At 45.0% G+C, this 11,173-nt stretch overlaps 1 protein-coding gene across 1 annotated transcript; it reads left to right on the top strand.

The window, feature by feature from the left end:
• Positions 1-1,005: 1,005 nt before the first annotated feature.
• On the top strand, positions 1,006-10,828 carry LOC126518047 (putative methyltransferase DDB_G0268948). Its single transcript, XM_072286808.1, has 6 exons — positions 1,006-1,221; positions 5,196-5,356; positions 6,168-6,366; positions 8,068-8,165; positions 9,090-9,224; positions 10,612-10,828. Exons 1-6 carry the CDS (start codon positions 1,006-1,008, stop codon positions 10,697-10,699), a joined length of 897 nt encoding a protein of 298 aa, XP_072142909.1. The 3' UTR covers positions 10,700-10,828.
• Positions 10,829-11,173: the final 345 nt, after the last annotated feature.

Below are 11,173 nucleotides of genomic sequence, written 5' to 3'. Positions count from 1 at the left end.
CACCATCTTCGGTATCCGCTTACGTATGGGGAGTTCTTTTGCCTAAAACGACACGAAAATTTCCTTAGGCGGTAGAGGTACACAGCTTCGCTGCAAAAAGATTTGTTTATCATGACTTGCAAATAGCTCCAGAGAACACGAAGGACAAGCAAGGCTTGACGATCACTAGTAGCACTAACAACTTAAGGTTTATGTATTGATCGCGCGCATTAAATGTTTGAGGTCAAGCAATAAACCGAAGACGCAGATCAGCACACATACAAAGAAGGAAAAACAAGGACTAGTACACTGCTTGCATAACGAAAACATGTAATGCAATTATGGCTTATACAGGGTGTTCCAGCGAACAGTCTCAAATAAAAAAGAAATGCCTGTCGCAGATAGGACAATTCTAATCCATGAGCTGTTCTACTAAAAGAGGCATACGGACTTATACGGACTTATTACAAAATACAGACTTATTAACAAAATTTACTGATTAAGTGTTTTACTAATTATCTTATGGCACATATTGCTATTTACAAATTCTAGCGGGTGAGACTGCAAAGCATATCCACTTGAAAAGAATTCTGTGTATGACACCATTTACGAGATATGTGCTGGCAAGCTTGGGGTAAAAATGGATTGCCGTTCCACTTACTTTCTTAACAAAACGTCATTTTATGCACTGAAGCACAAAATTAACTGGAACGCCCATGTATTTCATCGCACACGTTGACAATAAATATTTCGACACTTATGCCATCCTGACAATTCTTTCCAAATGGATCTCCCTTGCGAACTCCCAGGCTACTACAATTTATAAATTCCAATGAGTACTGCAAAGTAATTAGTTAAAATCATAATTCGTGATTTTTTGTTAATTATTCAATTATCCATTTCAATTTGTTGTCCCGATAATGTCCGCCTGGTTTGGGCAATTCAACTAGAAGATTGTAATTGCGCAATCTGGGACAGTTGATTTTTTTTAAAGTTACTGAAAGTGTTCTCGGAAACACCCGGTGCATGCCCGCACATTCGACTGAAACACGGCCGTGCCGTTTGAGCGCAGGAATCTCGGGCGAGTCGCACGGTGCTTCGTGTGAGCGGCCTCCTGCCAGCCTCGAAGAATCGTACAGGCGCTGCTTTGTGGGCGGCGACCTGTCGGCGCAGTACAAATCGGTAAGGCCCGTGATGCCGCCTGCGATGGTCGCAGACATCGTCGAGTACGCGAACCAAACGGTACGTGCTATCTAGCATCAGCAGATGGACTTTCATACCTCTGCCTTGTACGCCATAAATTAATTAATCACTAACTAATTTATTAGGCGTTCTCTCAGAATTGGTGCTGAGTGTACATGTTTGGCTGCTTTAATTACGAGTGATTGCGATATACATCAGCAAGAGGTGAGAAGCGTTTCGTCGTAAATAAATTGACTGCAGCTGGGGAGCTCTTGAAAGGAGATTTAAATGACTAATAGCGAAGGACATGGAATGACTCACAAAACGTCAGTCTGCACACAGAGTCCAGGAAACCCAGCGGTATGCGCGGTGCCGGCGTAGTGTGAGCGACGAACATATAAATGTTCAGCGCCATTCTTTTGTCGCACCCTGATGTCAGCACTTCTTAAAAATGACCGTAAGTGCTGCGTGGATGTTCTATAGCGGAATAGGCCAATCAATCAAAGCTGAGGACGCGCGCCCCTGGGCTCCATGCACCACCACCAGATGGCGCTCGCCTCCGCGCATCCGTAGCGGGCCAGACCGGCAGAAGGAGCTGGTGCTTGGAAATTTCAACTGGAAGAAAGCCGAAGGGAAAATTCGTAAGCGCACAGCCACTGGGCTAGACGAGGTTCCCGTTAGGCTGATTAATGAACTAGGACCAAAAGTAACAAAGTTCTGGTGAAAGCAGCGGAAAAAACTTTAAAAGATAGACGAATACCAGACACTTGGCGACAAAGTAGAATGAATTTAATTTATAAAGGTAAGGGGGAGAAAGATAGAATTCCCTCGTACAGACCGTTGACCACTACATCGGTAATATACAGGCTAGCAATGCAGGCAATCAAATTAAAGCTGGAAGCATGGGCAGAGAATAGTGGCATTTTGGGAGAACTTCAGAATGGCTTCAGAATAGGAAGGCGTTTAGATGATAACTTATTTGTTCTTTCTCAGTGTATTGAAATATCAAAAGTAGAAAGCAGACCGTTATATGTGGCCTTTTTAGACATTACAGGAGTCTATGATAACGTAGACCGCAACATCTTGTGGAATATTCCGGAAGGGGAAGGTTTAGGTGACGATTGTCTACAGCTTTTGAGAGAGATTTAACTAGAAAATACCACTTGCGCTGAATGGAAAGGGATGATGAGCGAGGAGAAAGTTGATATCAACAAGGGACTGAGGCAGGGGTGCTCTTTATCCCCACTGCTGTTTATGATATACATGGTGAGGATGGAGAGGGCGCTAGAAGGAATTAATATCGGGTTTAATCTCTCATACAAACAGGCTGGTACAGTAGTAGAGCAGCAGCTTCCAGGTTTATGTTATGCGGACGACAGTGTATTGCTAGCTTACAAGCAAAGTGATTTGCAACGTCTGGCTAATATCTGTGGACAGGAAGGCAACAATTAGGTTTGAAATTTAGTGTTAGAAAATCAGGTGTTATGGTATTCAATCAAAACAGTGAACAGACAGTGGCAATACAGGGTCAAGAAATACCTCGGGTAACAGAATATAAATACCTTGGTATACGGATAAACGAAAGCATTAGACATATGGAAACACAGGAAAAAACAATAACAGTGAAGGGGAAGAGGAATGCAGCCATAATGAAGCACAGAGCGCTATGGGGATACAATAGGTACGAGGTTATCCGAGGTATGTGGAAACGTGTAATGGTTCCAGGACTTACTTTTGGAAATGCGGTTGTTTGCTTTAAATCAGGGGTACAATCAGGACTCGATGGGAACCAAAGGTCACTGGGACGCCTCGCATTGGGCGCTCACGGCAAGACTACAAATGAAGCTGTGCAGGGTGATATGGGCTGGACTAGTTTTGAAGTGAGGGAAGCTCGCAGTAAAATTTCTTATGAAGAACGACTGAGGAATATGGCAGAAAGTAAATGGGCTGGGAGAATGTTGAGGTATCTGTACAGGAAAAAGTTTATGATAGGTAGCGAGACACTGGAAGTGGTAAAGGAATACATCTACTTAGGACAGGTAGTGACCGCGGATCCGGATCATGAGACTGAAATAATCAGAAGAATAAGAATGGGCTGGGGTGCGTTTGGCAGGCATTATCAGATCATGAACAGCAGGTTGCCATTATCCCTCAAGAGAAAAGCGTATAACAGCTGTGTCTTACCAGTACTCACGTACGGGGCAGAAACCTGGAGGCTTACTAACAGGGTTCTATTTAACTTGAGGACGACGCAACGAGCTATGGAAAGAAGAATGATACGTGTAACGTTAAGGGATAAGAAAAGAACGGATTGGGTGAGGGAACAAACGCGAGGTAATGACATCCTAGTTGAAATCAAGAAAAAGAAATGGGCATGGGCAGGACATGTAATGAGGAAGGAAGATAACCGATGGTCATTAAGGGTTACGAGCTGAATTCCAAGGGAAGGGAAGCGTAGCAGGGGACGGCAGAAAGTGAGGTGGGCGGATGAGATTAAGAAGTTTGCAGGGACAACTTGGCCACAATTAGTACACGACTGGGGTAGTTGGAGAAGCATGGGAGAGGCCTTTGCCCTGCAGTGGGTGTAACCAGGCTGATGATGATGATGATGACAGGAAAACATTGTTTTACAGTGGAGGAAAAGAACTAGGAAGCTTACCAGCAAGTATATGGCCTGTAGGGTAGGCAACACAGCAACAAAGAACGTCAAGCGGAAAGTCAGAGAGGCTGAAATAATGTCATGGGTGGCGGCAATGGAAAAGAAACCTGCCATGAGTAACTACCTAAGAGGAAAAAAAGGAAATCAGGAAATAAGAAATTTATGATGACTCAAAGGGAAGCTCATTACTTTTCGAAGCGAGATCGGGATGCCTTAGAACACGCACCTATAAAGCGAGATATAAGAAGGAAGAAGAAGCATGTGCTTGCTGCAGTAAAGCTAGGGAAATTATGGAACATGTTTTATTAGAATGTGAAGACGTCTTCCCAGCGGTCAATTTAGGCACCACTGGCCTGCTTGAAGCCCTTGGGTTCAGCGAGAGCAGTGGAAAAGTAAACATGTCCGGCAATAGGGATTAGTAAGAGGCGGTTGGAGGATTGGTGGAAGAAAAGTAGGGAAACGACAAAGAACGGAGACGTACAAAAGCAATGTTCGCAATAGGGGATCAGAAAATTTGGTTGTGGGAGTGCATAGCGTTTTTTTCTTCTTTTTTTCTTGTTTAACCTAAATAGGACATTAGGCAGCATAATAGAAAGAGCGTGGTGGCGCAACCCACCGCCCCATTTCAAAGGGGATGCCATTTAATCATCGTCATTATCATCATCACCGCGCGTAAGCGAGGGCTGGTTTACTTGATGCTCGGATTGGTTGCCTCAGGACAAAAACATACCGGAGCAAAATACGGAGACCACTCTGGACATCCTATTGAACTACCAAGGAATTCCCTCAGTGAGACCCGTAGGTAAAGTATGCCTTCCAGAAGTACTTGGATTTAAAGTGGATGGAAGCATCAACTGTTCCCCTGGTGAGATACACAAGAGACGTTTAGTCTTGACGAAAAAAAAAAAAAAAAACGGAAGAGATAGGTGCGACTGGGTCTGTTACAGGCACAGGTAGTGGTACAAGTTAGAGACGTTTTGAGGAAGAGTTCTTACAAAAATCCATCTAGAGTGAAAGTCATGTATAGCATATACTTGAGTAATTCAAGCAGGCTAGGTGACTTATTTGTCACCGCCCCGTTTCAATGGGAATGCCAACAAATCATCATCATTATCATCATCACTGCGGCACCGACCTTGCGGGGGAAAGAAAAAGATCCAGAAAGCTCGTCTTCGCGCATCCGCGGCAGCGGCATTGCATTAGCCTCTCTACAATGCCTGAATAAATTCTTCCGTGTCACCTTGGGCGGATGTTCAGTAAACATAAACTCTTGTTTCGACTCTTTATGCACTTGCTCAAAGCTTCTCTCTGTATAGATTTGAACTTCTTGGATCTGCTGCATCTTTTTTTCTATTTCTCTTTAACTACGCGACAGGTTTCATGCAAGGATGGTGTTTGTGCCGACGTCGGATGCGGTCCTGGACAGAGCACGGAACGTTTTTGTCCGCACTTTAGGAAAGTGGTGGGCATCGACATCAGCGAGACACAGATCGGCATAGCACGAGCAGCTTGCACCGCCAAGAACGTGAGCTTCGAGTGAGTCACGGGTCCATCGCAGCGGAAGCTTGTTTCCCCTTTGCTACCTTCTAGACAGTAGAGCTATGCAGAAAGTGCCATATTTATCTTTAGCAGTTTTTTGATTTTGCAAGTGACTGCACTGCGTTTCGTATCGGACTGCTAAGGATTCTCCTCACTTATCACCATCCTTCATTCGTGTAACAATTGGAAAAGCCGGCGGCATTTAATATTTATTGCCAGCATTTGCCATAATTATTAAATCAGTCCAGCACTGTCCCAGCCTCTGGCAATAAAAAATAAAACAAAAATTATCTATTTCTCTATTGGTGTTTCCGCGTCGCCATGGTCACGTAGTATTCCAGACGACTCTGTAGTCGTTGATTTCGGCGCGGGAAGTTCGCTTGGTCATTCCAGACGTCCCTGCGCAGGACTACCGAATACGCTCATGTGTAGTATTCAATTTGCTGGTCCAGTTCTGCCCAGCAGCCTGAGAACAGCGGCAAGGTCTAGAACAGCAGCGCCGGCGTTCAGATAGAAAATAGATGAAATAGTGTACATCTGCACTTGCAGCCACCTTGATGGGGATTCTGCACACCATCAACTCTTTACATCCGCCATACTTTGAAGTACTCAAGACGCGCGTGCACACATATCCTGGAGGCATGGCTCATGTTTTATAAATTACGCGCTAAACCAGTGCCTCGTATACTGGCTATAAACACGCATTCTTTGCCAGTTTAGTATACTGCTTAAAACGCGTTTCCTTGCCCGGAAAATTCGAGAGCCGTAAGCTCACAGTCCCAGTATACCGCGAGTGTAAACGCTGCAGGGTGGCCAACGCCGAGTCCCTTCCCTTGGACGCCGGCTCCGTGGCACTGGTGTCGACGGTGAATGCGCTGCACTGGTTCCACTGGGATTCCTTCTTCGCCGAGGTTCGCCGGGTGCTGGTGGACGGCGGCGTATTCTGCCCGTCGATGTACCGGCTGCGCGCCGTGGCTGAGCCGGGGCTCGAAGACTGCTTCGAGAAGGTGTCACGAATTCTTCTGCCTAACGTGTTCAAGCGACTAGAACGGCTTTTCGTAGCGTTACTGCTTTATACCGATGACGACTTTCTCGGTGGTAGGGGCTATAGGTGCGCATTATAAACCCGTTCCTTGGTCCGACGTTCTTGTCAACTGGCCACTCCAGTGATTTTGTTTACAGCGAACTTTGCTGCATAAAACAAATAGCTTTGTCACGTCTGCGGACGTATCTGCAGTATACGTACGTGGTTTGTTTCTTTACTGGGGTAATGTAGAGACTCGGATATTGAACCGGGAAAACTGTGGCGATAAATTGAGTTGTCACCCTGTAATAAGACGGTAGTCGCGATTTCCTGGGTAGACCATGTGCGTATTTGGGAGATATCGAGTGGGCAGCAGGAGGATCAGGTACCTCCTGTAAGGGAAATAATGGCGAATGTGCCAGCATATAAACCAATGATGCTAGCCACCGCATTTTTAAGTTTGTGATCGGGTGTAAAAAACTAGTCCCTGCTCAAATGTTTTATGAAAAAGATGTAGTAAAGAATGCGAGTTTAAGCAGATCCCATTTGGCGATTGCAACCACAGTTCCACATGATGCCTGCAATAAGTAATCTAGTTGAAGCTCACCACAGCTAGTTTCAAGAGCTGATGCGAGCATCACACAGTGATCACAATTTTGCTTTTGCGTGCCACACCCCGCAGACGGACTGATGTTGCTTTAAGTTGGCGACATGTGACCGTCTTACGAGATTGTTATTACGAAATTACAAAATAGTTTTCTCGGACATAAAACGCAGTAAAAAATGAATGACACTTCTGAGGCTTTCTTCACACCACCATACATAATCTCGTAGATGTCTCCGAAAGAGAAACAGTAAGATATAATAATAAATTGCCTTTTTACAATATCCAGGAAGTCACTGCTACCATTGCTGGAGACTTGGTAAGTGAGTTAAGTACGAAAGAACTACAGACAGGTGGCGACGCCGCCTTCTATTTCTCGCACCGTTGCCATGACGTCACTGTTTTTTGAGGGTGGCCGCTCGGGCCTAGTTAGCTTGTCGATAAAGATGGATTATATTGTCCACTAAAAGAGGTAAAAACTGAACTTGGCGAGTTTCAAGAAATGGCGCTTTGCCACAGTGGCGCAAATACGAGGAAATGGTTTGAAATTTGCGATGTCACACTGACATATCGGTGCAAAGGTTTCGGCTCAAAATTCAAGATATGACATTCTGACCTTCATTTGCACTTGTAATAATCAACCTTTTACAAAAAAAAAAAAAATCACGAAAAGAGAGTGTTGAAAGTGTAATTTGCCAGTCTCAATGTAAGATTAACTGTTTCCATTTAGTATCCCCTTAAAGCACATACATATATGCATAGCTACGTATCAAAACTACCGCATTTTACCATTTACTGGCGAATGAAACTAGTATATCTAGCGAGTGGAACTAAGGCTCTCGCCAAATATGCTGTCCTGTAAGTCATGTATACCAACGTAGTGTATATGAACTGTTGATTATCGGTTCCAGAGAAAGAGAAGAGCCGGCTTACTAGACCGTAAGTGTCCAGCTGCATTTCCAGTAATAGTTGTAGAAGAGGAGAAAGGGAAACGTAGACGCACAATATATTCGACCGTATTTTGCTTTCCCCATTTCGCGGGCGATCATTTGAATATTTTATTATCTGTTTATTCTTCAGTTTCGGCACCAGGAGTTTAAGGGCTACCTGACTGCTCAACACGACTTCTGGACGTATGGCTACGAGACAACAGAGGTCCCCTTCAGGGACGTTCACAAGTGAGCAACAAGACACGTGTTACACGTTATCGCGCGCGCGTACTCGCTCTCTCCCACCTTCTCTCTCACACTTCCTAGTTGTGTAGGTTTTTGCCTAATTTGTTGGTTTGACGTCAGGGCGAATTGCGTATTGCAGAGACACACATACGGACAGAAAAAAAGCCGACAGACCAGTGCTGATTATAGATAACAAAAAAAAAGGTGTTTCAGCAAACCGCGTTATTTGGAAACTTATCGCCATGTGACGCACGCGATTCACTTTCATAGAAAAGTGAACTCTTTATCTGAAACGTACACAGATGGGATTCTCACACAACAAGAACCCAATCGTGATATTGTTCCTCCCTCTGGAATTTCACGCGTGAGCTTGGCACTACTTCCGCTGACAAAACTACACTTGCGCAAAAGTGGTTCACAGCCACACGAATTTTATAGTGAAAAACAAGCCGTTCATAGCCCGACCACTTTCCCCCCCCCCCCCCCCCCATTGTTACAGTATTCTCTAAGCCCGTTATTAATCGGTAGTTAGCGCTCTTCTGTCATCCCGTTTCTGTCCGTCTGTGTGTCTGAGCTATGATTTTTGATCGTGGTCTCTCTCGCTGTATCTCTGCGCCGGTGGTACTCACGCTCTTTTCACGGTTCGCTTCTGCTTGCACAAGAGTCATTATCAGACAGGGGCAAACTTAACTTTAATTTCAACCACAGCTACCAGTTACCTTCCTCTAAGGAACACCATAGCTGGCCCAGAAAAGTGCATCAGCTGACAGTTCGCAACAGTGGTCAGTCTAGCTATTGCACAGAGAAGTGATTCAAAGAGTGAAGAGTCCCATGCGTTGTCTGCTGGAGTCCAAAAATAGACGTTCTTGATTTACGATAGTCGTGCCCCACCGCTCTACTCTCTCTCTCTCTCTCTTGTGTCTACAGGAAGGACTTTGCAGTAAAAGAGAAAACGAGGTTATCGGATGTCATGGCATGTGTTAGGACGTGGAGTTTTGTGATACGAATGGAAGAAAAGGAACCCGAGCGTGCCAAGCAGGCTCTCGAGAGACTGGAGACGAGGTGAGTGCTGGCTCACGCTTGGTGGTGCTGGTGTTCCTGGGGTCTGTGAAAATAAAATCAGCATCACAAAGGGGCGCCAAAATGCGCCACCTTTATACCTTGGGAGAAACTTGGCGAGTTCGTTCAGCGAATTCCTGGCCTCAACAAGACAAGAAGAAGCCTCGTGTCTCGCGTAGAAGTCAATGTACCTTCAACGTAATGAAAGAATTAATGTTTATACGTAGAAAAAAAGCCTAGGGCCTATTGGCTTAATTAGGGAACCATGCAGTGTATTATAGACGTCTATTCTGGCAGACCTCTGCGGCAGATGCCTGCATAAGGACTGTATAGTCATGAGACTGTGGGTATCAGAAAGTGGTGTCGTCCAACCAGCAAATGTTCTGGCGCTGTATCTTCTATTTTTGCCACATATGCACTGTAAACCAGAATAAAGAAGAGTTTTTAATACTTTGCCAGGCCGAAATTATCTCCCTTTAATGACCGATAGTTCTTGGTTGGAGTAGTTGAAGCTACAGTTCACTTTAAGTGGTCAACCAATGAGAAGCGCGATCACGCTAATTTACTGAGTGGTTTACAAATAGGATTGGTTAAGCAGCACGAAAGACATAAAGCGGGGGCGTCACCTCTCGCCGGTACGGTAAAATACGAGTTCTGTCGTAACGGTGACAGATGGCGTTACAGCGAAATCGACATTTTCTTTAGCGGCGTGGATGCATATGACGCACACTTCAGTTTTCTTGTTAACGAGACTGGGGCACATAATGATAACAAACGCGATATTAAACTGAACTCACTGCAAGATGCTGCTCGTGTGCGAAATATGAGCGGAGATTAGGCAGTGGTTTAACTGAACGAGTTATGTAATGTTGACGGTCTTATCTACGCAACACTTTGCATTTGTTCCTTGTCTGCGTGTCTACACAATGCTTGTCTCTCCTCATCAAAAGCGTTGCCTGCTCACTCACGCTAAAACCAAAATGCGATTCCTCGCTTCCGCTGCAATGCCACATTTGTTTTAAAACAGAGCAAAGAAACAACTGGTGATAGCCCAATGCGCCTTGCTCAGAACTAATCACTTGTCATCGAGTTTTCGGATTGTCGAGGCTATCCTTCCTTTGTTGGTTTTTCATGTGTGCTACCTTTTCTTCAAGACATTGATGAGCTAGTTGGTTACGAGTAATATGAAACAAGGTTTTACGGCGCAATTTTAGATGGTCCTGTGTATCCCGCTGTGTTTTGTTTAATATTGCGCCGTAAGGCCATGTTTCACAATAGCTTTTTTTGCGGTTGCCAGCTGTATGCCCGCTGTATGTATTTGAGTCTCGGTGACAGCGCTAGAATGGTTTAGTCCCTGAGATGCCCTCTACCCTCTTGGTTCTCGTTCCAGAATTCGCTCGAAACTTGGCAAGCCTGATGAAGACGATCCTGATGTTCAAGTAGCCTACAGAGCATCTTACATCCTTTGTCGAAAGTGAAATACCTGGGAAATTATAAGAATATGCTCGTGCGCATGCCTCGGGTTCAGTAAATCAACAATTAAAATACGTCAGGCCGGCTCAGACAATTCTGCAGAGGGGACCAATAAACTTGTTGCTTACAGTTTACGATTTCCGGATATCTCGGAACTTAGAGTTACTCTTTTTTTTTTTGTCTAGGCTCGCATCTAACCAGGTGAATGTTGATCAGAAAGAGAGAAACATGTGAACTAAAATTCTGTTTTTTAACGTTCCAGAACTTCACTGTGGGTTATAATGCACTCCGGATTAGTTTTGGCGAGGTATGCACGGGTGTCGCACGACGCAATTTGAATCGCGATCGCGCCCAATCGGCATCGAACTTCTGGATCGCGATTCGCTTCCTAGCGCAAGCTACGGGAGCGAGCCAATCGTGCTGGATCGCGATCGAAAGTGGAGGTGTGACACCAGCACTGGGGTCACAGTTGCGCTCTC

This window comes from Dermacentor andersoni, chromosome 3, assembly GCF_023375885.2.
Source record: "Dermacentor andersoni chromosome 3, qqDerAnde1_hic_scaffold, whole genome shotgun sequence".
In the NCBI taxonomy this organism is placed as follows: domain Eukaryota; kingdom Metazoa; phylum Arthropoda; class Arachnida; order Ixodida; family Ixodidae; genus Dermacentor; species Dermacentor andersoni.
Note: the sequence above shows the minus strand (reverse complement) of the source record. Positions and strands in the feature narration are given on the sequence as shown.